This window comes from Rhea pennata, chromosome 2, assembly GCF_028389875.1.
Source record: "Rhea pennata isolate bPtePen1 chromosome 2, bPtePen1.pri, whole genome shotgun sequence".
Taxonomy (NCBI): Eukaryota; Metazoa; Chordata; class Aves; order Rheiformes; family Rheidae; genus Rhea; species Rhea pennata.
In genome coordinates this window covers 156,198,276-156,224,549 of record NC_084664.1, presented here as the reverse complement: position 1 = coordinate 156,224,549, position 26,274 = coordinate 156,198,276, and the positions used below count along the sequence as shown (strand labels likewise).

Sequence of the window (26,274 nt, the reverse complement as noted above, 5' to 3'; positions counted from 1 at the left end):
TCCTGCAAGACTGCACAGCATGTGAGATTTTGGTCTGGGTCCAGACTGATCACTTGTTCTAAATTAATCTGAATCCCAGATTAAGTTTGCTAAAGGGAATACTACAGTATTTTGATTAAATTTGACTAGCAGTGACCTGTATTTCATTTCTATTCTTGGAGTAAATTTGCTTGGTTTGTAAACAGTGTGTATATAGAGATTTTTAACTTGCAAGATCAAATTCTCTAAATCTTTAGCTTTTTTTTTTTTTTTTTTTTTTTTTTTTTTTTTTTTTTTCATGTTTTGGATTAACGGTTGCTAATCCAGACCGGTGGTTCTTGTCACTTAGCCTTGTTGTGCTGGCTCTTTTTTTAATGATCTTTCTTAGAATTTAATCCTTCCTTGTTCTAGTTCAAGGAGGAAAAATGTGGAAAAACAATCTCAACCTGCTATATTCAGAAATACTACTGGAAAGGATGTTTATGTGTAACCTCCCTATGCATCTTGAAGTTTTTCTTCAGTTGACTTATGAAGAACATGGCTTGAAGCTGTTGTGAGAGCCTTGGTTACTGAAGTCTAGAAGGTCATGTGTGGCTCAGGAGGTTCTTGTCAGTGAGGGTTGTGTGTGTTAAACAACCTGACCCATGTGCTACCCACTTAGGACAGGGTAAACCTGGTTGAGAAAGTAGATGTTCAGTATTCAGGAGGATGGAGCTGTTTTAGTGCCTCTGTATGGACATGGATGTCCACCATATAGCTTGCAGCTTGCTCAACCTGTTTAGGGGCATGTTAGACTGAGTAACTTATTTTCTGCTGCTGGTGAAAACTAAGGACTGCCTCTGAGGTGTTTTTATTCCAAGATTAACTTTCTCTAGGTATTCAGATTTGGAAAGAAATAGTCTTGTTTCACATGCTATTTTAGATAGACTTGAGTGAAATGGGGTGGATTTTCTTTTCTTTTTTTTTTTTTTTTTTCTGTTTTTGTTTTAAATTATCCACTATATAGCAGATCTTCCTCTTCCTGAAAGTTCACACTACAAGACGTGATTATAGCTATTTTTTTTAAGGGAAAGCTTTCATGGAGTTATTGGGGGGGGGGGGCAAGACAAGTGATGAGCGTAAGAACCGACAGCTTCTGCTGTTGGTGCTGCAAGTCTAGATCTGTGGCACCTACCTGAAAAATTAAGTGAATTTTCAGGCTTCAAGTTACTTGGCCACCCAATAAGGGGAATATTCCCACCCAAACATACCTGTTTTGGCACAATTAAGGAAACAGCTGCAGGACAGCATGCCCTACTTCATACTGTCTGAGTGGAAACATGTTAGTTGTAATTTGTGTTTTAATATATTTATCAGCTCTCTAATTTGGTAGTGTTGGAGGTGATGTGTATATTTGCCCTTAACTTTGTATTTTGGAAGCAGGCAGTGCGTGAAACTGCTTTGTCCCTGGAAAGGCAAAGCTTTTTGAGCCACGTAGCAGCTGTAGGTGGCAGAGCTGAGCTGGTCCCCCGCAACACGTGGCGCTTGGCCATCTACAGCCACCAGCACACCAGTGCTCCTCCTGCCTTCCTCCTCCTCCTCCTCCTGCTCCTGCCTTCGAGGGGGGCAAGAGTGGGCCAGCCACCTTGCAACGGGAGACAACTCAGCCCTTCCTCATGGTGTGATGGAGCAGATGGGTTTCCTTCTGGCATTGGGTACTTGGCTGCATCTTCAATACTTGTTCCTTTAGTAAAATCCAAGATGAATTGAAATGAACCATTTTAGGGTAGAAAAAGCTAGAGGAGATAATGTTAAATAACTCTAGGGTAAGAGGGATTTGGTACTCACCATTGCAATGTTTATAATAAAAGCTCAATATTTTAAATCTTCAAGATTTGGGGAGGAGGGGAAGAAAAAAACAGCATAAGTGGGTAGTTAATAAATTAAACTTCTCATTTGAATTGAGCCAAAGTATTCATAGTAATATAAACTTAAAATACATGGTCTCCTAGCAATTTTTCTAAGAGCTCTGAAGCTTTTCCCTCAGTTCTGAGCAAGAGAAGGGAAATGTATTTAACAGGCATAATATAAATTAAATAAAAGCATGAAGTGGGCTTTGAGGATTAAATGTATTTGAAAAATAAGCTTGATGGAATGCAGAGTTTTGAGTTAAAATATAAAATATGGAATATTTTGCATATCCCAAATGCATTGCGCATTTTGCTATCAAAATATTTTAGACATTTTAAACATGTTTGTAAACATGTTCCACAATTCATATATTCCTTAGCTGTGACAGAAGGAAGAGAATAAATGAGCTTTACTATGGTATCCACTTACAGATTGCTTCACCCTTCTAATCTCATGACAAAATGGTAGAAAACATCACTTGACCAAAACCTCTCCCCACAAAAAACACTAACTAAACTACTTTAAAGGGGATCAGCTTCTTCCAAACTAAGATAGCCTCTCTTAAATTGCATGTATCAAAAGCATTTCTCTCTGTGTTTTTTAGGGCACTGAGAAAAGATTGTACCTCCCTTAAAGTGAGAGATGTGAACAGATGGCGCGTTTGTCTTTATCCTTCTATCGGATTAGTGTATCTTGGATTTTTTTTTTCTAAGATAGTGTTTTAATACAAATCAGTTGAAGAGCCTCTTACTGTAATGTTGACGTTGATTGGGATGTGCTACCATCTGTTTTCAGTGCTCTACATTTTGAAAACATTCGTCCACACATCACGTAGCCAAATCTCCTGATCTTTGATGGGATCAGGGGAGACATTGGTTTGACACCACTAGAGAAACTGGTTTGAATTGGTAGGTTTTTTTTAGAAGAATATTCTTGTTATTTGTAGTTAATCATTTATGCTAATGGAAAATAGCCCAACCCACTTGAAATATGTGAGTCTCATTGTAAAGATGAAGATTTAAATTGGCTTTTAATGACTGTTATTTATACCAGTCATTAGTTCAGAGACACTCCTATTTTTAGTTGATAATGAGTGTGAACTAGACCCAGGCTGCTTGTTCCAGGAAAATTAGTTCTGGAGGTCAGTGGGATGTGCAGGTTCAAGTGTCTGGCTTGGTCTAACCTGAACAGATCTTTTTCATACATAAAAGAATAAAATTCTCCTTCTTGCCATCTTGAAAGGTGATCTCTTCTAAGAAAGTATTCCATTTTTTTTTTCAGGGCCATTACTGAAAAGATCTAACATTCACAGCAGAAGTATGATACAAAAGGCTTATCAGTCTTTAAAGAGGAAATTATTTCTGTATTCAGCACTTATCAGGAGAAGCATTAAATAGATTACTCATTACTGTTGTTAAGGTTTGCTGACCTGTTGCTGCTGTGTCTTATGCCTTGTGTTGAAAACTGTGTAAATATAGAAAGAACATATAAGGCAGAAAACATATCAGTTATTCTGGAACTATTGCAAATCTCTTTTGGTGTATTGTATAACTAATAATCCTACAATAGCTTATTGCCTGCCAGAAATCAAACCTACAGTAACATCAGTGCCTGGAGCAAGAAGACATCAGACTAAATGCTGGTTTATTTACTGTGGAATCTGTTAAAGTAGAGTTCAAGTAAAATTTCCTTTTCTGTTATTGTGACTTAGAAAAACTAATTTGTCTTTTGCGTACTTACTGTAATCTTTACTCCTGGCTTTTGGAAATGAATTTGCTTCTAATTTAATTTAGAATCAGCTTTGGGTACTTTAGCATTTGTGATAACAAGACCTGAAACAAAGCTAAACTAAACAAAACCTAATGGAACAGGAGTAACTAATTCCCAGGCTTAAAGATTGACACTTCTCATACTGCGTGGTAGGGACATGGTTCATCTTTGATGTCTGAGCTCTATTAAATAAGCACTTCTCCTGGTCAAACCTGACTCAAATCCTATTTAAGAATGACGTCCTGAGTTAGTCTGGTTTGATTTTTCGAGCTGGGCATTATGGGAGTCATAAGCCTATGCAGAACAGCAGCTTGTCTATATAACCCAGTTCCTTGCTTTGGTGAAGTAGAAAACGTGCTACTTGCTCCTCTGGCTGACTTTTTGGATTTATCACGCTGTTTTGCTTAAAGATGGTGTTGGATATGGAAGATACAGCTTACCTGTTAAGCAATGCAGTAAGTATGCCAAGGGCAATCTCTGAAGAGATTTAAGAGCTGAACATTACTGTTCTGGCATAATAGAGTTCAGATAATGATATTCAAACCTGCCTGATGTTGGAATCTTCATGCATGGGTGTGATTGTACCTTAAAACAGATGTAAATGTGTGATTGCAAGAAAAATAGGTGCCTTGTGGAATGATGTTGCCTAACATCCTTATTTTCAACAAAATGAGCGGTGTATTAAGTATCAAATCACTGAGCTGAGAGCTGGATCAAGTTAACGCTTTGCTTCAGAGCTCAGAAGGGCTTCTGGCTTTTCTCTGTAAAGGTGTTCAGAGTTATATGCTCATGGTTTTTGCAGAATAATGTGTAAGAGATTTGGAGTTGACCTAGACTTTCCCTCTGGATGTTACTGCATGAAATGTAGCAGTAGCAGAGAGTATGCTGTACTTATTGACATGCGTGGAAATTAACTGTTCTCATGAAGTGCCAATACTGCTTAACTCTATTGCTTTGACTGTTGGGTTGACTGCATGTGAATGTGGAACAGTAGGGTGGATAAGTGTCTTGCACATCTGTTGCATTGTGATTCCCTTTACACCTGTGAAGGATTTACACAATCCAGCAGGCTGCTTATATCCACCTTAAGTTGCAAATGCAAAAGAAATGAGAACTGTTTTGTATGCCCTGGATTTTAGTATCATCTGGGTCACATTTGCCTTACTTAAATATCTAACAAATAAAAGCTGGGGGTCTTTGCTTTTGTAATGCAGATGTTCATACTTTTACATCCATTAAATGGTACAAGCTTCAATTATGTCAAATGATAGCTGGAGGCTTTTAAAGGTTGTTTCAGTCATCACAACAACACTGGTCATACTACTTGTTTGCACTTGGCTCCACACAAGCTAGCGCTTGGCTGTCTTGTCTGTTGGAGAAGGCTACCATGATCACAAGGCCCCACAGCGTGGTTACTCTGTGATGAATACGAGCTATTTAATAGTGGTTTCTTTAGGGGGAGGAGTAGTTATTTGCTAAGTTAAGGCTTTTACTGGAAAACTGAAGCCTTTTCTGTTGGCAAGCAACTTCTACCTTTGCAGGTGCCAGATGCCATAGTCCTCAGCTGTCCTTGTTTTAGGCTTTAATACACAGAGATGGTCTTTCTTATTCTGACTTTTACCAGGAGTTAAAACTATTTCTTCTGCATTTGATTAGAGCGAGTAGCTGAAGTACTTTTGTAGCTGTCAGGAGACTGGAGTAGATCAGAGCCACACGTAAAATGCTTCACAGAGCACTTTAAAGGTGTCGGTATCCTGGAAAAATAAAAGAGCATTGGGCATTAGGGTGGGGAGGTTATCGAGGAAGGGGTATAGAGAGCCCACACCGTGGCAGAATGAAGTGCATTCAGAGAGGAATTGTAAAGGTCCCTCAGACTGCGAGAAGACTCTGGGTTGACTCTGGCATCACGGGGATGGCTGGTGGGGACAGGAGTAAGGAGCGTGTTGAGCTGAGCTCGTTGGTGTGATCCTCCAATTCTTTTTGCTCAGACTCTCCAGTACATCTTTAAACACTCCAGCACTGTGCTACCCAGTGGAAAACCTATCCGAATTGCTGCAGCAGCTGAGTGTTTTCTGAATTTATTTTCCTCCTTTGAGCTGTGCTCTAATACTCACTGTGAGCAATAGCAAAGATAAAAGGTCTGACGCAGTGGGGGCTGAGTAGAGCACTTGTGCCAGAAGCTGACAGGTTTCTCTCACTCTTTTTCAGGAGCAAGATGTGGAAACTGTGCATGGTTCTGTCCATGTCACTATGTGTGGGACTCCCAAAGGCAACAGACCTGCCATCCTCACATACCATGACATCGGGCTGAATCGTAAGTAGACCTTCTGTTTAGGTCTTCATAGATTTTCATTTTTATTTAGGTATTTATAACCATGTACTACTGCAGTAATCAAAGGTATGGAAGCAACAATGGTTAAAAATTTTCCCAGATCCTTGTTCATGTAATGTGCACTGCAACCTATCAGGTAGTACTGTCCTTTGTATGGAGATGTGCCTAAGCTAATCCTTCTTTTAGAGCTGGTTGAAGTCTCAGATTTTTTTTGTTCCTTTTCCTCCTCCAAGTAATTAGTTAGAATATTTCACTTCAAGATGCAAAGGAATCCCTGGTCTTTGTAAAAATGCTGTAAAAAATACCTACAGGAGATGACAGGCTGTTTCCAGCAGGACTGAGCTTGTTGTTGGTGCTTGGCTTGTAGTTCTCCGATAACTGTCTTGTGCTGCTAGGGGTTCACGTGCATCACGTGTCTCATGTAGATCAGAAAGACTAAATAAATGTTGGCATTGCATTCTCAGTCACTATTCAGAAAAATGTTCTTATCTGTGTTATCCAAGAAAGTAATGACCCAATATCCAAATCTACTTCAATTTGATCTTTTCACCAGTATTGTTTGATTCACACAACTTACTGTTCAACTTAATCAGTTAACACTTGCATTTAAAAACACCTGTAGATCTCTGAAGTCTTGTTACTGGAGAAAAAAGATATTATTCATAAGACAGAATGTGTTTTCTTGCCTATTTTTTAATGGAACTGCTTTACTTCATTTTTGATTTTCAGTGGATTAGGGTAGGGCTTAATCTAGAATCTTTGATTAAGACTTTTCTTTTTCTTTTTAGAGTTACAAAGCCCATCTGTATGGTGAATATAAGTTCTTCCCCTTTAATACGGGGAGAAACTTCTGTAATTTGCACATTCCCCTAGTGTTGGATTTCAGCTAAAAATGTTTTCTATTCCCTAGTAATATTTTTCTTGTATATTGTGTAGCATGAGACAATTCAGGAACACAGACTGAATATTGAACAGGTTTTTTTTAAGCCTCCGAAAGAAAGTGCTCCAAAGCTCATGTTTTCCATGTGAGGAAAATATTCTAACCTTCTCCCCACATTAATATTCCTTAAACATCAGAAATCAAATCATCTCAAAGTTTTGGGGCTGAAGCCTTAAATATCACAGCTGAACATTTTTGTCTTGAATTGCCTGCAACAGCTGCTAATGTAATATTTATCTTATAATATTTGGGCAAAAGGACAAGTCTCCATCTCAGAGCTGAATACTTTCCGTCTGTTTTGACGTGATCCAAAGAAAAATGGCTAGATGAGTCAACAGAAAAATTTACCTAAGCCAAAACCTGAATGCTTTTGACTGGGCTTTATTGCTATTTTACCTCTGAACAAAGAAGAATTGCTTGGGATTTTGATGTGCCGTGCAAATACTTCTGGGAAGTACCAGAACAACTAATGAGTAAAGGTTAGCTGGCCATGAGGAAAGAGCTTAATTGTTCCTAGTTTGTTTTTCCTTTTCCTTTTCAAGATAAAACTTGCTTCAATCCGCTCTTCAATTTTGAGGATATGCAGGAGATCACCCAGCATTTTGCAGTTTGCCATGTGGATGCGCCTGGTCAGCAGGATGGAGCAGCATCCTTCCCAGCTGGGTGAGTTGTCAGGGAAATGGTCTCTGCTTTCACAACTGTCCTGTTCCTGTAGTTGGAAGAAGAGTCTTGATCTGCAGTTTAGTTAAAAAGCACTTGCAAGAAAATGTAGGTTGGCACCTACACTTAAATCCTGAGACGGCATCTCTAAGTTACTGGAGCCCTGTTGTGTTTTGGCAGTTCATAGTAGACTTTGGGGCTATAATTTGGTGTTTAATCTCTAGCTAGATTACTTGAAAAACAATTGCTTGATAGGTGCAAATTTAAATAAGGTCACCTTGTTTTAATGACTTATTTCTGAGTGCAAATACAGAATTAAATTGACACAATAAGCAAGGCAGGCATTAGCCACTATATAGTGTCTTTTGTAAGTCAGTGATTTTTATGAACTGGCAGTGTGGAAGATGTTTAGGAATAAAGTTGATAAGCTACATGGGAAATCCAAGTTGCCTAATCATAGCAAAGTGATGTTCCTGCATATATATCGTAAATGCATGCTCCTGAATGTGTATAATGTATGATGTTACATCTTGGAAATTTCCTGTGCCATGATCATGGTCCTGGCCAAAATGCTTGCCCCGTTTAGTCAAATGAACAGGTTTGCTGTAAGATGACCCTTAGATAGGCTCATCTCTCCTGAGGAAGGGAGCAGTCAACAAGCTGAGGGAAAGAACAGTTGTTCTTTAAGAACTACTTCTTAAGGAGCTTATATGTACTCCTGTTGCATGAGCTAGTCTATTCTCCTTCTTAATTTTTAAGCTGATCTGATGCTGCAGAGGTCACCATGGGCCAGGTTCTTGGCCCATTTTTTCTACCAGCAGGGCTATTTCAGTCACTGCCCTTGCGTTTTTTTTTGCTCAAATTATGAGCTTTTAAGCATCTTGATGCCTGTTCAGGATGTGAGGATTAACACTTCTATATTACCAAATGCATAGGTCAGCTATCATGGTCTATGCTAGGCACTTAATGGCCATCATAATGGCATCATGAGGAGTTGTGCTGTCTCTGAGCCCCCAGATGAGACCAGCCAGCCTCTGTGCTACGAGTGTGGCTGACACAGTTCTCACTGCTACCTGTGCTTTTCTCATGACAAAGTTTAGTTTCCCAACAGCAAACCCTATGAAAAGAGCTTAAAATAATTTAGCACTGTTTCTTGGAAAGTGTACAGAGAATCTTTAGGTGTAGTCTACTTTCGGTCTCCTTTTCCTTCAGCTATACCTCTTTTTTATTTATTTAATTTATTTAATTTTTTTTCCTGATTGAGGATTGTCAAAGGTGGTAGGAAATCAATCCTGCAAGAGAAGAGTGAAAGATAAAGATGCTTGTGAAGCTAGCGTCACTTCTTGACACTCTTGTTTAGTCACTGTTTTGGATTTGGTTCCCTGCAAAGAACTAACTCCAAAGCTTCTCAGAGCTGGTTTCTCTTCTGAACTTCCAGTTTTTGCTCAAGACATGAATGTTGTGAAAACACTTGCCCACACTGAAAGCTTAAGGCTAGTGACTAGGGTGCTTAACTAGCTATAGGGAAATGGACTGCTTCTATCCGAGTCCTGATGTGAAACAGATTTGGATACCTCCTAAACAAGTGTTTTCCAACTACTTTGGGATTTTCTTTTTCCCCATGCTGCTCCATCAGGATTTTGTTCAAAATTTCCTCTCATAAAAATTTTGTTTCTGCTGCACAGGAAAGAGGAGACGTTGATTTATGGCTGTTTTTGTAGAACTTGAACAGCTTCATAGCCCTCCCTATGACTTAATTTTTCTCCATCCATACTAAAAGAATCCTATCCTCATTTTATAGCTATAGGACCTTGTCTGTCCCTGAAAACATGCATGCAAATTATTTACCAAATTTCTTTGAAGTTTGTCATTCTGCAACATGATTAAACTTCTTTTTTCTATGGTGGACTAAAAGTGCAAATGCAGTGCATGGTGCTGAGACTTCATCTCTGAAGTTCAAACTTGTTCATAAGTTATGAAGGGTTAAATTTTCTTGGAAGAGGTTCATGGAAGAGGTTCATGATAGCCTATTTTGCTCTCAGCTGGAACAGACATCTGCCATCCTGTAATGCACATGAAGTACTGTATTGAATACAGTTGTATTTCTGCTAAATTATTCACTAGTACTTGCTCCTGATTTGAATTCAGTATGAACTGAACTGTTACTGATCTGGTAATAAGTACATTCAGTATTAAATCCAGGGTGACTACTGTGTCCCTAACTGTACTAGTCTACTGAAAGTGGTATAGTAAACTCTACAAATATGTATTTGTAGGTACGTATATCCCTCCATGGATCAACTGGCTGAAATGCTTCCTGGAATCCTGAAACAGTTTGGGTGAGCATAGAATTCCTACTTTCTTTTTCTTTTTCTTTTTCTTTCTTTCTTTTTTTTTTTTTTTTTTTTTTTTTTTTTTTTTTTTTTGTCTTGATGCAGTTTTTAAACTGTGGTGCACCCCCCCCCCAAAAAAAAAAAAAAAAAAAAGAGAGAGAGAGATTAGAGAAGAGCGGGTACTCATGCATACTGCTCCTGCAGTTTTAGTCTGGCTCTCTGGCATTTAGTTCAATAGAATTAGTTACTGCTGCTTTTGCAGCTTCTCCGTTATGGTTTGATTGCTTTTGCCTATGTTTCCAATAGGGTTTAATTTTTTGGCTTTCTTGTGGATGATTGTTTATTTTTAAACAGGAAGCAAATTAGGATGAAATCCCACGTGCCTAATTTAGGGGCTTCCTCCATATTTATATGTAGCTGTGAATGGGGCAGGGCACCAGCAATCTGTTCTTCCTATTTTAGCAGCATGCGTTTTCCTGTATGATGAGCAGAGAAAAGTAGTCTCGTCTGAAGACACCCAGTATTTTGTTTCTGGGGCTTGAGTGTCCTCTGAGGTCAGTCCTGCCTCCTGAAGCAAAAGGACCCAACAGCAGATGCCAGATTGTGGTGTGCTTCGGTGTTGAAGGTGTCAGGATCCTCTTTTGTGCACCTGCAGAAAGGTGCATGTCCTACTTTAAAGCTTAGCTTGAGCAAGAACGATACGTGAGAAAGGTGCCCATCTCTCCTGGAATAAGTGCTCCCAATAGGTATTGCTGCCTGTAGATAGGTACCTGAGGAGTTTTCAGATTAAGCAGAGAAAACTTGGAATTCAAGGCAAGACAGCCTAGATAGGCTTGTTGGCTCTGGTTTTAGTCTCAGGCTAGCATCTCAGTTCAGGCCAGATCTAGATATACTGTATCCCAGCTCTAAACTGGTCAGCATACAAATCAGCTGTTGAAGCACTCTGGACTGGTTTACCTCTCTGCTTACACTACCTTCTTAAAACATTTTTCCCAATGCTTAATGTAAGGCTCAATATTACCAATTCTTTTCTTGCTTGGAAAAAGAACATATGAACAATGTCGGTACCTTCAAAATCAGTTTAACTGGAGGGGACTTACAAAGCCCAGATTTAATACTGTTAATGAGAATGAAATCTGCAGTGCTTTTAGGAAAATAACCTGTTCTCTTTCTAAGCAGTTTTCTCTAGTCTGTTTATTTTCTAAGGCCTTGAAGCTGATGCTTTAAAACCAGTCTCAGTTAATGCAAATATTTGGTTTGTCTCTGCCCTGTTTAGTTATGAAGTTGAAACTTACTCAGCACAGTGGCTGGATGGGGCAAGAGGTTTCCATGCCAGCTCTCCCCGTTAGAGAGGGATCGGTGACACAGTTTGGTAGCTGCAACACGGAGCTAGGGACAGGCTGGGAACGGGGGACTCTGTATTTACAGTAGAGATTTTGCAAGTCTCTTATGTTTTCCTGGCACACACAGCAGTCTTTTTCTTCCAGTTAGAGTTGCTCAGTGTATTTATGGAAAGATAAGCTAGAATTGCTGCTGCGTGGCAATGCATGAGGACCAGTGCCCCATGAAGCCACTGAAGCGAAGTGGCATGTTAAAAGATTGACTTAAAAGGGGAAGGCGGTTGATGGCAGGGGATTTGTTTTCAGTGCTCTTGCTAATTTTTCTCTTCCTCTTTATTTCCACGTAGGCTGAAGAGCATTATTGGAATGGGAACAGGAGCTGGTGCCTACATCTTAACTAGGTTTGCTGTAAGTTTCCTTGAGCTTTCTTAAAGACTTCACTTACTGGACGTGTTGCAGCCCCTGCAGCTCGTGCAGGCAATTCCAGCTCTGCTGTGCAGTTTGGATTGTGAGTGAAATACCATGAGCTGCGGGAGAGCTCATCCAGAAGACCCAGACTTTCCATTTTAAGGCCTGGGCTCTACCCAGTTCATTTGCGGAAGGTTTTTTTAATGGGTGTTCTCTATTTAAACGGAGGGTGGAGAAGTTAAATCTTAATGTACTCCAGCTGCTCGGTTGAATTGCTTTAATGAAGAGAATTTTTTTTTTCCATACATATGCTTGTTTTATGCAAGATAAAACTAGACCTGCCACCTCTCTTCCTAGGAGCAGATTTGCTAACTTACATTTTATGCTGACTGGCAGCTTGCAGAGGATATGTGATGAGTCTAACTCTTTCTCTTCCCTTCCCCCAGTTAAATCACTCAGATATGGTGGAAGGACTAGTTCTCATTAACGTAAACCCTTGTGCTGAAGGCTGGATGGACTGGGCAGCAACTAAGGTAAACACTTTTTAGTTAGAAAAATCAATCATATCGTGAGCCTGTTGAGCATGAGAAGCCTGAGCAAGTGTGTATAATAAGGAATGGCTGCAGATGGAAAACATTGCTAATTCCTTTTGAGTTTATTCTTCCGTTTACAAACCTACCTCCTGTAGGGCTAGCAATTAAAGAAATAAGTAGTTCCAGGAAAATGGATACCTCTGGTACAATGAAGCTAGTGGGTATGGCTAAAATTTTCAAGAGATGGTAGCTTTGGGGGGAAACCTCTTTTAACCCAGAGCATGATATAGATTTGGAAATAACTTTTTCAAGTGAACTTCAAGCTTAGTGGAACATCCAGTATTCATTTCTTTTCCGTGACTTTATTTACCAGCACAGTCCAAAATGTGAACTAAAGCACTGAAAAATGTTCAAAACAAAATACTCCATGTTTTAATGATCCAGCTGAGTCCTAGATGCTAAAAAGACTCAAAAGGGCATTGGCTACAGTAACTATGAACAGACTGTCTAGACTTTTAAGTGAAAGCTCATATACAAAAAAGCCCTGTTAAGTGTATCCATTTGCAGTTGTAAGATTTCAATATGATAAAACAGGTGGTGAGATGTGATTTCAAAAAGATCTTTGGAAATTATGTGTCAATAAGTGTTACATTACCTGTCACCTAAATATTTTAATACATTACCTGTTACTTAAATGTTTTGAGAGGCTAGATATGTCAGGATCAGCTGATGGAAGATGCTTTGTAATGTTTAGGCTTATGTCCAAGAGAATGCAGTTGTTATAAACAACCTGAGAAGTACCAAAAATCATTTTTTTTAACCATACACAGAGGAAACCTACTGAAAGTGTCTAGGGAGATATTTATTATGAAAGCCTCATAATACTGGGAGAAACTTTCCAGAGCTTACATATCAGTTTATTTTGGTAAGTTTAATTGGTCCAGAACTATGTTTAGTAGATCTTCTCCAATTCGATGTGCAAATAGACCTATTTTGGGTATCTCGCCCAACATCTCACTTTACATGAATTCTTCCATATCTCTGCCTCTGCCTTTCTTCTCTGCTAGGCACTGCCAACCTTAGATGAACAAGGCACCAGTTGTACATGCTTTTAAGAACAGAAAGATACATGTGTGTTGGGACATGAGCTCCATGTCCCTTAGTTACTGCCTCCAAAATGTTGTCCATATGCATTGTTAGGGAGGAGACTGGGCATTTTAGATTAAATTATATGCATCTGTTTGGGTTATTTAGTGCTCTTGTAAGAGAAATGCCATTTATACATATACCACTAGTAGTGTGTTCCCTACATAGCTGCAGTAGTAAATACATCCTGTGAGAACTCAAACACAAGCAATGCCTAATGTTATAGCTGGATTGGGGAGGAAAATATCAATCCAGTTTATAGAACATAAGGAGAACATAAGGACTGTAGTGAAACATCAGTTTAATTATAGGTAGTAAAAGTCTTCAGTTGCTCAAGGATTGTTTTCATAACATACTTTTTTTTTTTTTTTTTTTTTTTTTTGCTGTTCAGATTTCAGGTTGGACAAATGCTTTACCAGACATGGTCATTTCACATCTTTTTGGAAAGGTAAGCACATTCAAAATGTTCCTCTTGCATATTTTGTCATCTATATTTACCTTCTGGAGTTGAGAGGAGGGAAGATAGCTTCACTTTAACAAAATACAAAATTAGACTTCAACATTGGGTTAGCAGTAGTGTTCACAGCACTTCAGAGCTGGTATGCCACTGTAAGGCCTGCTGTGTCCAGAAGACTCCTGTGTACCTCAGTCATGACCACCCTGGTAGAGATAACTACCTGTGTAGATGGCTGATACTTAAGCATCAGTAAACATGATATGTTCTCAGGTTCTAGGCAGAATATACCCACCAGTTTTTGTACTGTAATGTACTTGTAACTCTGGGATAACTATTTACTAGTATAAATGATGCTTTTTAGCGTAAGCCTATTTTAATGGAAAATGCTCTAATGTTAAGACTACATTACTCTGCTTGAAATTGTTAGTGAATGCAATGGAAAACAACGCTCCAACAGAACAAGGAACTAATCTGTAAAGGCTGTAGTACCAAACTGCTTGAAAATGTCAGTGATTTAAGTCCTTGAAGCTTAGTTATTTACTAACATGAAACTAAGTTCACCTGTGTTCATAAGCTTTAAACATCTGCTTAATCCTAAAAACATGTACTGAACTTCTCACTCTGAATCTTTTCTGCTTTTAAAACCTCACACTTGTTTGAATGTAGACATCTGCACTACAACTACGTGTTTTGCAATTGTAAGGTCTTGATGTTACAACATACTGAAGCCATGAGCCAAAAAATGCAGTATGGAAATTGGGGGCAAAGTTAATTCTGGGTGAATGCCACTGAGTGCAAGAAGTTGTCCGCTCCCTAAAGATACACTCCTGTTGCATAGATATGAGTCTGATAGACAACTGCTGTGCTATGTCTTCAGATCATTGCAGAAAATAGCCCCTATTCTGAATGATTCTGTCTCCACTGTAGGAAGAGATTCACAGCAACCATGACCTGATCCATACTTACCGTCAACATATTATTAACGATATGAATCAAACCAACCTTCATCTCTTTGTCAACTCTTACAACAGGTAAATACATTTACCTGATTCCTAACTGAAAACTGTTTGAGATGCTGTCCAGATCCTTGAATCAATATTGCTTGTGATGGAATTATGTTTTCCCCCAGCATAAAGTTTGGCCTGACAGTATCTTAGGAAACTCAGATGATTTGCTTATGAGAGAAGGTCCTTATTCGGTGTGGGGGAAGAAGTAGACTTGGGCTGAACTAAGACACTGATTAGTTTCAGTCTAAAAGTGATTCTCTATCAGCTGTTGAGGCTACATAGATTAAATTAACGTGTGGATGTTTGTTTTCTCTAAAATGGATGAATATGGGAGAATCTGTAAAAACTCAGTGTATGAAAAACATTTTCTTCTCTATTTTTTTTTTCTTTTCAGTCGTCGAGATCTAGAGATTGAGCGGCCTGTTCCTGGAATAAATGTGGTCACCTTGCAGTAAGTACCATGTTTCCTGCCAGTTCACCTGTATGCAATGTGAGCTAAGAGGCGCGATCTGTGGATGCATTGCACACGCACTCCAGAGCTGTACCTGAATTGCTGTGCTTATGTGCTAGCAAAAGCTCTTGAAACCTAGTCTAGGAGATAAAAAGCTTCCTGCAAGTCAGCGACTCCATTAGGAAGACCTTTCCCTCTGCAGACTTCAGTGTCATATTAACTAGAATATGAAGTCAAGTAGTTCCTGTCCCTGCATGTTTACAAATTCAGATTTAGAGAACTTAAACTACTTGAAGAGTAGATATACTTAGCTTAACCTGGAGATCTGGCCTATTTAATGCAAATGATAGCTTTGAATGCATATAAGCCATATCTATACAACCAAGAAAACTTAACCAAAAATCCCCAATATATACTATAGAAAATCCCCCCAAACTTCATGCAGATGAAGCAGATATGGGAATGATTATCAGGTTTTCTGGTGTCCAATAACTTTATTTATGATGCAACTTGCACAATAAACCAGTTTTCAAGCCCTTCTCTGTTCTGCTGCCTGTGTTTACACCCAGGAGATACTGAGACTCTGCTCTTCTGTCAAACTGATTCAAATTGTCTGACAGCTCCAAAAGTTAGAGGTAGTTGGGGGAGAAGACTTTGATACTGATACCCACATCTTTCCTTATGAAACAAGGTATGCAGGCATGAGGAAGAGCTGATTGCTAAAAGCTCAGGAAAAGAACAATTCCTTACACAGGGTGTAGGATCATGCCAATAGATAGCTAATACAGTGTGTCTAAGATATCTAGAGTACACTAATCTTTTTTACAGTCTTAAGTGTCTTACCCTTCCAAGAACACAAAATGAAGGTTAGGGGAGGTTTAGGCTGGGTCACAGAAATAACATGCGCTTTATGTGCTTCCTTGCAGGTGCCCTGTGCTCCTGGTGGTCGGTGACAGCTCCCCCGCCGTGGATGCTGTGGTGCGTACACTGAGAAATCCGTAGCAGCGTGCTCTTTGCTGTCGCGTTTAATCGGCGTGCAAACCAAGAGGCTGCGTGAGCCTGGCAGACCTGTCACCCCGCGCAGCAAGTTTGCTGGCTGTTGATTCAGCCCAGATGGCTCTGCTTTCTCGGACCGCGGGAGAGCTGCTGTTATTCTTAGCTGTTTGTACCCTCTGTCTGTGCATCATTATTTAATAGCTACTGTGTTAGGAACAATTGCCACAGCAGTCCCAGTGAACCGCAAATATTTTCCTTTAGAGAGGAATCTGTTGCTGGCATTTTAACTTGTTTTGTGGTGTTGGAGTTCTGCCCTGGGTCGCTGTAGAAGTGAAGAGCTTCTTTTTGACCATTATAACTAGCCTTAGATCATGGGATGACTTCAGATGTTGTGCCTTAACGGGTAAGGCCAGTCTCCTGGCTATTGGCCATATGGCTGCTAACCACTTGGGACTCTACCAGATGACCCCAAATCATGAGATAAACAACACTTGTTGCCAGATGACCGGTTTGCACATGGAAAAGAATATGGTCAAAAATCTGATCTTAGGTTTGCAGCTGTATATATGTATACATAAAGAGAGTCTTTATCAAGGAAGCCAACTTACACAATTTATTTTCTGATTTTGTATGAACTAAGTTACTTCATTTTAATCCAGGAGCTCATAAATATAATCTTTGTATATGATGCCTCATGCTGCTGTTCTTCAATACAGGTTGAGTGTAACTCAAAGCTGGACCCCACAAAGACTACACTTTTGAAGGTAATAAAAAAGCTGGGTTTTTTTATTTTTTATTTTTTATTTTATTTTTTTGCAATGAAATGTTCCCTTCATTTTAAAATCAGAATAACCAAAAGAGCAGAAGCAGACCAATGTCATAGTACTGGTAAACTGGTGAGAAATCAGAGGTCACTTACTAAGGGAGGTGTGTGAGTTAGTCCTAATTATTGTGATTTGCAAGGGCAGTTCCTTTAGGGTAAGAGTATTTTAGTAGGATTAACTGATCTGAGGGCTTCTTGACATGGTTAACAGCAGGGAATTTTCCAGCTCCTGTATTCCAAAACACTAGAAGTGAGACGTGAAATGCTCAGTATTTCACATACCCATAACGAATTTGACTAGAGCTGGCAAAGTTGATCTCAAGGTATTTGGAAAGGCTTGAAAAAGCCTTCAGCAGACTGGAAATGCAAACCAAATCATTCTGTTTCCATGCCTGCCTTTCAACAAGAGGGTAGGATGAATAGATAGCTAATATACCAGCCATGGTTTTATCATCCTGTCTCTGACAGGAATACAGTCCAGAACAAGTTAAGTATTTCCTCCAAAGTTGATAAAATGGACTTCCAAACAACAAAACATCCTGGAAAGGCTTTGGCTGGTACTTGGCATCCAGGGTTCCATCTTCAGCTCATTACTGATGAAGCAAGATGTAATGAGTGTGATGGCACGCAAATGGTGAAACTAGTTTGCTCATGCTTCTGCTGGAAATGTCTAATGTGTATCTCTGTAGGATTGACATATTGAACTGCTCAGTGCTAGTAAGCAGTAGGGTTTTTTAATGCTTTTGTGCTCCTGACACTGAGGAGTTACCTACAACAGGTCAGATTTTTTTTCATGTGGTGAGTCTGCCATTTCTGTCTCAAATGCTCTCTCGATGGCTAGCTTTTGCTCAGTCTGAGGATATGACCGATGCCAGACCTTGCTACAGGCCTGTTTTGCTGCTAGCTAATCCTAGATAGGATTTGGGGTTTCCTGTAATTCACAAGTCAACTGTTTTCAGCTTGTGGTGTCCCTTGGAACAGTACTGTTTTTGTTGGGTTGACTTTGAGGGTGGAGTGGCAGGAAAAGTGAAGTGCTCCAAAAATATTGCATGCACTCAAGCTGGCTTTTCTAATTTGGCTTCTCCTGCTTCCCTTGGCACCTCCAACTGTTACTTGCCATCCACAATCTCAGCAAATCTTTTTTCTGCTCTCACCTCCAGCTTTAGTTGTTTATTCTCTCCCTGGTTTGCCAGTCTGTTCAATACTTGTCACATTATTGTAATTCAGAATCAAACCCCTAGCCAGGACTAATAGCCTAGTTTCTAGGAAACTGGTAATCACTTCCTAACAAAAGCATTTATCTGTAGCTCTGGCTGATGGCTTTACTTGAGGGTCAAGACGTTCCTGGGATGTACTCCTAGCTTTTTTCAGACCTCTATCTACTTGTTTTGGTGCTATCTCATCTATGTGTATGTTGCTCAGACAACTAAAGGAAATATTTTTGTGCCAGATTTCAAGCAAGGTCATTTTAATATATCTTGAGCTTCTCTCAAGAGTTTCTCTGGCATTGCACTAACCTGCTGTTCTTATTCCTAATTCAGATGGCTGACTGTGGTGGGCTCCCTCAAGTTTCCCAGGTATGATTCGGTTGACAGAAATCCTCCTGATCCTGTTCTGCAGCATGTCAGCCTGCAGCAAATGGATGTTTTCCTGTAGGGTACTTGCTGTTCCCAAAAGTCAGCCAAAAGGATAGTTATGATTTCATGAATAATGATGTCAGTTGGTCATGTGAGCTCTTTCGCTTTGAAACCCAATGAAGCACAAAATTTAGATTAGAAAGGGATATAATTTCCACTAATTAAGCTTTAACTGAATAAAGGTCTGAGGTGGGAATATGCAGGTATTTTATGCTTATCTACTAAATTAACATGAATTAAGGTTGTGTACTAGCATTTTAAAAACATTCTTATTTGGGCTGTTTTTAGGGTAGATCAGGAAAGTGGGAGGCAGGAAATAACTACATTATGTTCTTGCATGAGCTGACCTTGCTCAACTGAGAATGAACGTGAGCTTCTGAAATATGTTTAACTGTAAATTCCAAGCCTGCTAGCAAAAACAGTCCAGGGAAGTTAAAAGTTTACCTGTGCTTTAGTGTTTCTTCACTGAAACATCTGACAAGTAAATTAACTTTATATAGTGTTTTATAAACTGACTTCTAAGCAGTAGAGCAGGGATTCTAACACTCAAGGAAAAACACGAATTTGTAAATCCCTGGAACTGAGAAGTGCCTGGGCTAGCAGTTTGCTAGTTTAGGAAGTTGTGTTTTCACAGCGGTGGGGCGAGGGAGGGAAGGCTTTCCTAAAGATCACAGAAGAATCTGCGTTGCACCTCTGCTTTAGAGAGTTCATTCCTTGCAATGATTCATATAAAATTATAGCAGAACATAAGCGCTGTTTGCAAGCTCAGTAGTTGAGGTTGAGGCTTACTTGACCACTGTGACAGTAGCAGTGAAGAGAGTGCTTTATTTCAAAAATATCAGTCACGTAATTGTGCTCTCATACTACTGCGTAGCTTTTTTTGCCCTGTAAACCTATCAGCTCCAAATAGCTGAATTCGTTCTCTCCTGATTAGGAATTGCTGTAAAAGCTGCCTTGTATATTTTGTGAGGCTGGTTGTTTTACTTTGGCTCTTCTGCCTCAGTGACCGTGTTAGCAAAGCTTGGGCCAGGCTTAGACCACTTGCAGGTGTTTCTCCAACTAGCCTTATTCTCCAAAGCATGTGTGTGTTTGATTAAAATAGTGGGGTGAGGGAACAGATTAGGGAGCAGATGAGTCTGATTTGGTGGAATTTACTTGTGTGTAAATAAATTTTTATGCATTAAGTAGAATCCAGGGACTATTTAAGATGGCATAGGGCATCTATGGTTTATTACAAGGCGATGTAACTCAGTGAGCGCTACATATTAAAAAATACTTTTCTTTTGCAGCCTGCAAAACTTGCAGAAGCCTTCAAGTATTTTGTTCAGGGAATGGGATACAGTAAGTATCAGTTTGATTTAATTTTTCATATGGCTGTCAATTTTTTGTGAATCTAAGCATCCAGAGAGTCTTCTGATCCCGGACATGTTTTCTTTTTTCCCCCATTGACTATGTAGTTGCAAGAAGAGAAAATACCTGTAATGTCTGGGGGAAGGATTTGCAGACCAGACTGTGTTATTAAATAGTGGAGTACTTTGTGGATAGTCTTGTATCACCAAGTAATTTTCCAGTGTAAGGGTGAATTTCCTTTGCTATCTCTCTCTCTCTCTCTCTTTTTTTTTTTTTTTTTTTTTTTTTTTTTTTTTTTTTTGGTGATTCTAAGGCACTTAGTTAAACTTGTGTTTTCTGATGCACATAATATATACCAGTCTGTAAATTCTTTAATGACCATGGAAAGGGATGCACCTGTGCCTCAAAGAAGACAAAGACGTCCTTAAACAAAGCTTCCTTTCAAAGATTGCGGCAGGCAAACTCAAAGCCACAGAATATCTGTCTCTAGGCTTGTAGTTTGATTTGAGCCTGCTACATGGATGGTAATACTGCATTACTGCTGAGCTGCCGTATGTCCCCTTTTTGGCATCTTCCATTTTGCACTGTAGGCTTTGGAAGTTAATATTGCACAATGATCACCACTTACAAGCTGAATCTAGAAATAACAGTCTCTTTCGGTGCCAGACTTGCTTGCTAACCAGCCTGGCCTCTAATAAAAGCCAGGAGCTTGTGTGTTTTTTATACATGATGAAAACCATGCGTATTGTCCTATGCCCACAAATACCTGCATTGCTTTGTCTTGATACTTCTAGAGTGGATATTTGTAATAGTGTTTCCTTATTGCATCGTGAGAGATCCATGCACTGCACAAACAGACCTGATTAGTTCAGAGACATCTTTAATCTGTAGCTGTTTGTACTATGTGTGTGTTTGACGACTGCTATTACATGGGTGCGCTCCTGCCTGGACTGCCAGCAAAGACTAAGCCCCTGAAAGTAAGGTAGACTAATGAGTTGTTCAGTCTTCCTCTGGCTTGTTACAGCCATGGTGACATACCACAGCTCTGTCTGCTGGCCACCAGTTTGGCCAAACTGATTAGGCCTCCTTGAGCCTATGCCTGGAACAGCAGTACTTCTACATGTGAAGCGAGCCTGAAAAGTCTATATTTTACCCCAAAGGCTTCTCCAAGGATGGCTAGGGTTGGAAGCAATGGTAGGGCTTCCTTTCAAGCTCATGAAGCAAAGCATTAATAAAAGACCTTTCTTTCAGTCCCCTCTGCCAGCATGACCAGGCTGATGAGGTCCCGTACAGCATCTGGCTCCAGCGTAACTTCTTTGGAAGGACAGAGGAGTCGGTCTCACACTGGGGAAGGCACAAGGAGTCGGTCTCACACTGGGGAAGGCACGAGGAGCCGGTCCCACACTGGAGACGGTGCCAGGAACCGCTCGCACACGGACACACGCATCGAGCTGACGCCAAACTCCGCAAGCAATGCCGAACAATCAAGCCCCAAGTCCATGGAAGTCTCGTGTTAAAAGCGCGCGGGTGGTTTAAACTGGTTGCACTTGGAAATATTAATGGATGCCCCCTGAGTTTCACAAAGCATAACTGGTGTTAATCTCGAGCTCTTTCTGTAGGATGAACTCTGAACCAGGGTCTGACAGGGACCAAAGAAAAGAAGCATCTCATTTGCTCTGTCTTTATTCTCCTAACTCAGACGGTTGCTGCTATTGTAGCCTCCTTCAATGGATGCCAAATTCTAAAGGATACTTGCCAAAAGCTGATGTGGCTGTACACACTTCAGAGTCCAAGCAGACTCGCTTGATATCCTCCTTTAAAATCAAAACCGTTACATGCCCCTTTATCTCTTATTCTCTTTAAGTAAACTGGCACAATTTGAAGTGATTTTCCTCTGCCTCTAAAACTCATTATTACAGATGGCATTTTTAAAAAGGAGACAAAACAAATGTGTTATGGCCTCATGCTGAAGCTGGAGTTGAATTCATTGTATATAGCTTGACTTCAAATGATAGAGAAGTCAATGTATCGTGCATTTATAGGCCTTCTAATTCATTAGTATTCAAGCCTGTTTTCCTATGTACAATAATATAATACTAAAATAGACAATTTTAATGTGACTTTGAGATGAACTAAATCTTTATGCTTTTTTATTTCACTTCTTTGAGATTTAGTTCAAATCTTCCTTTCCCCCACCCCACCCAGAACTGAAAACCTGCTTAGACAAACGAGGACAAGATTTAAGTTTTGTAAGCGAGGTAGCATTTCCTCTTTGGGATCTTGGGCCAAAGAGTTACAAACATTGGCATAGTTTTAACAAGTAGAGTAGCTGTACGTGCCAGCAAAACAGAAGTAGCTTGATTTCTACTTCAGACAGCTTCTTATCTTTGCAGCTCAAGTTTTTGTGTCCAGCACAATTGTAATCATAAATTCAGAATTCAGTAAGCGAAGCCAGATCCAGCTGTTCTTTGTCAAGAGAGATGAATAACTGTAGGATGGCATGTAATTAGATACTGTACATTCAACTGCCACTAATTACCAGATTGGAAACTCTGATTAGAACTCGCTGGTGCTGAGCCACAAAGCAGCAGCGCCAGCAACGCTGTAACTGAGAAATATGGTGTTTAATGGCTGCCTAAGTGCCGTGAGCTGCTGGTTCTGCATCTTTGTGGCCCCTTGCTATCCTGGGCTACTTTTTTTGGATGCTCGTGGCTTGGTACTTTTCTGCCAGTGAGATTTTTCACAGCTGGGTGTTCTTCGGTTTGTCTTTCCGTACGTAGCGGGACAGGTTGTCACGCGCTCCAGCGCGTACTTGCGGCATTGCAGTCCTCATGTAAACATGGAAACTCAAAGCTGAGCAGTTAAATAGCAAATGTTAATACTTTGGGATTGCTTATTCAGAAGAACAGTCTGCATTACTTTATATTGACTAACTTCGGCTCTCGTGTAGAATATCCATAATGGCTTGTGGGAAGAACAGACAATTTTGAGAAAGAATAAAGCTATTGTGTAAAGTCTATCAAGAAAAGTTTCTTAATGAAGTATTTGTATTTATTTCAAAACAAATAAATTTGTAACTTTGCAATGCCTTGTGTGTTAATCTTGCTAGGAGTACAGTGTTCTCTCTCAACAGGAATGTATTTGTCACCCTTTGTAGCAGTGATTTTTTTTTCCCCTCCTTTTTCCTATATCTGATCTCTCCTATTTTTATGCTGTGAGCTTGTTTTCCGCTCCTGTCGTACACTGACAGCAGCAGGTAGCCAGTAACACTTACTATTGAACTACGAAAGGATAATTTTACTCTAGCAACTTTATTAAAAATTTGAGCTTCAAACTGCAAATAAGTAGTACTCTATACTGAAGGGCTTTTTTTGTCTCCCTACATATGCTACTGTATGGCACATAGACCTAGTCTGTACTCTGACTTTCTCGCAGGTGTCAGTGTCATGCTTGCTGAACCCTTTCCGTTCCCAATATGATCTATAAACATCTTGGTGTGATGTGTCCATGCCGTAAGATGGAGGCTTTGGGCCTCTTGACCACATTGCAGTTACTGCTCTGCATTTCTAAAGGCTGGTCTATGATGACCTCTTCTGAGAATCAAACTGCTGCCTTCAGAGATGTGAAGGGATAACAATGATTTTTCTCAAATAAACCTTGAAAGGACTCCCAAAATATGAGGGGACATGGAATCTACAGATGCAGGAAAGAATCAAGCCACTGTTTTGTTTTATTGTACACGAAAGTGCAGTTCTCCCTTCTAATGTCAATCTGAGTGCTGGTAGACCATTCTGCTCACCTCGAGGGTTATTTACATCGATGACTTCCTGTTAAAAGATTGTCTCTTGTTTCCTTGGATATAAGCTTCCCTTGATTGAGGAGCATCCCCGCTGTGAGGTTTGGGAAGGTCCTTTCTATGGGTTGCAGGGAAGCTGGGGAAGGCTACCTTCTCCAGGGAAGCAGCAGCTCAGCATGGGGGCCGGGATAGGAAACAGTCTAGCCACCAAAGTGTCTCAGCTCTGCTTTCTGGATGGAGACCTTGGTAAGGATGTGGTGCTCTTCCCTTGTGGCTACTTTATTGTGCTGGAGATTTCAGGGATAAGTGGGTTTGTGGCTTTGCTGTGACTATTTTGGGCTGCTTCTTCCTGTATTCAAAACTGATTTGAAGAGGCAAAAGTAAATATTTGGCATGACTGAACCAGGTTCTGCTGAATGTGCTTATTCAGCAGCAGTGAATGGACAATTGGATGCAAAAAGCTTTTCTTCTTTTTCTTTTTTTTCTTTTTCTTTTTTTTTTCTTTTTTTTTTCTTTTTCTTTTTTTTTTCTTGTTAACCATAGCCAGTGCCATTGCCAGTGAAAACTGGAGGAATGGATGCCAACTCATCTCACAAAAGAAAGGCAAGGTTATGTTCTTGCCTGAGCTGTTCTGGGAATGGCTAATCGTTCCTTCCGCAAGACACCATGGTGCGCCTGTCAGACTTAAGCAGTTAATTTTTGTTTAACAAGGAGGAATGCATCCAATCCTTCTTACAGCACAAAGAGATCTGCTAGCACTTCTGGGCAGCTCTCAGTTGCTAGGACCAGTGTAAATGTCAGCTTTGAAACAAAAAACATTCATTTGGTGAGGAACAGTGTGTACCTGTACAGAAAGCCTGGCAGACAGTGCAGAGGAGTGATGGTCTACTTTTAAAAGGAGGCATGGCTCCTCCTTAGCTGCAGGATACAGCTTGCATCCTTTGCTTGCACTTTATCTGAAGATAGAGCTTCAGAGTGGGAGGCTTGCAGATCTCAGAAATTTTTACAGAAGATCATTCTAGAGTTTTCAGCCGTTGAGTTCTGCATTATTCTTGAAGATAGAGTTAGCCTGGATACTGCAAGGTAACCAAATCAGAAAAGATGAGGTGACATTTCACCTTTTTCTCAAAGCATGAATATCCACCACAGAGCAAGATGCCCCTGTTGCATAGAGGCAAGTCTGAGACGACAACAGGAAGTTACCAGAAAAGCAACGGCTCTCCCCAACCAGGCTTTCGAAGGGTGGGCAGGTGAATGGCGTTTCAAGGACCAACAGGCTTCCTCACTGCACTGATGCAGCTCATCTTTGCTGCAGTGATACTCTTCAAACCCACTAGTATAAAGAATGTAACTAGTGAAATCTGAATTATTTACACCTCTGCCTGGGCCTCAACATGTACTATGCCAAAAAATGGCTAGATTTCAGTATAGCTTTTCCCCCTCCTTGTCCTTGCAGAGTTGGACTGGAAGAGGATGTGACAACACCATGCTGATGTAACAGGACTTTTGTGCTGAAGGATGCTGATTTCCTCTTTAAAAGTCTCTGGAGACTTAACAGCTGGAAACTTTAACCCAGATGTTTTGGGCATTTGTGATTAATGTCACGTGTTGCAAGCAATGGCCTAAGCTGGAGCGAAAACAGTTTATAGCAAAGCTGCTTATTCTTCTCTCCAGTGCTGAAAATCCTCTTCCTACTTGTTTTTACTTCTTAGGCAGAGCGTACCACAATCCTTGGTGTGCTGCTAACTCATTTGGTTGTTCTCAGCACAGCAACTCTTTCAGCAGTGTCTCGCAAGCCCTGCTTATAACTTGGTCCACTCTCCCCCTTCTTATATGCAAGCTGCTTTTTCCCTTTTTATCCCCACTCTTCTGTATTTAGTGGAACAGAAAGTCTCTCTCTGCAGGCCTGTATACATGAACAGCTGTTCCAGTGTGTGGATTTAGTTCTCCCACTGAACCGCGTATAGGCTTTATGTTGCGAGCTGATAACTGTGATATCTAACGTTTAAATAACCAAGAGAGAAAGGATGTCAGGGTATTTTAAGAGACCAACCCTTCCCCCTTGCCCCCTTGAAGCAGACAAACACAGCCTCTCACTGTTTCTAGCTCTTGCTTCGTTAAGGGCTGCATTCATTTTATAAACAACACAGATGCTGAACAGTGTAGGCAAAAAAGAAAAGAAAAGGAAAAAAAAAAAAAAAAAAAAAAAAAAAAAGGCTTTTGACTGCAACAGCCAAACAGCTCGATGTCTGTTCCTCGCAAGCCAGCGTTGGATCAGCTCGCTCAGCCAGCACCTCCTGGTGGCCAGAGGAGCATCGCTTGATGCAAAAAGCCCTGCATCTCTCTAGCACTGAAGCTCATGGATGTAAGAGCCCCATCAGACACTGGATGGGGATGTGACTGCATATCTCCAGGGCTGGAAGAGG

At 40.2% G+C, this 26,274-nt stretch overlaps 1 protein-coding gene across 1 annotated transcript in view; it reads left to right on the top strand.

The window, feature by feature from the left end:
* Window positions 1–23,137, top strand: part of NDRG1 (N-myc downstream regulated 1) — a 38,946-nt gene extending 15,809 nt beyond the window's left edge. Inside the window, exons 4-16 of the mRNA XM_062570645.1 lie at window positions 5,848–5,953; window positions 7,454–7,574; window positions 9,848–9,910; window positions 11,592–11,652; window positions 12,099–12,185; window positions 13,723–13,779; window positions 14,716–14,819; window positions 15,190–15,246; window positions 16,173–16,224; window positions 16,959–17,006; window positions 18,607–18,642; window positions 19,992–20,043; window positions 21,304–23,137. Of these exons, the coding sequence (XP_062426629.1) occupies window positions 5,848–5,953; window positions 7,454–7,574; window positions 9,848–9,910; window positions 11,592–11,652; window positions 12,099–12,185; window positions 13,723–13,779; window positions 14,716–14,819; window positions 15,190–15,246; window positions 16,173–16,224; window positions 16,959–17,006; window positions 18,607–18,642; window positions 19,992–20,043; window positions 21,304–21,569 (1,110 nt within the window). The 3' untranslated portion in view covers window positions 21,570–23,137. The remainder of the gene's footprint in view (window positions 1–5,847; window positions 5,954–7,453; window positions 7,575–9,847; window positions 9,911–11,591; window positions 11,653–12,098; window positions 12,186–13,722; window positions 13,780–14,715; window positions 14,820–15,189; window positions 15,247–16,172; window positions 16,225–16,958; window positions 17,007–18,606; window positions 18,643–19,991; window positions 20,044–21,303) is intronic.
* Window positions 23,138–26,274: the final 3,137 nt, after the last annotated feature.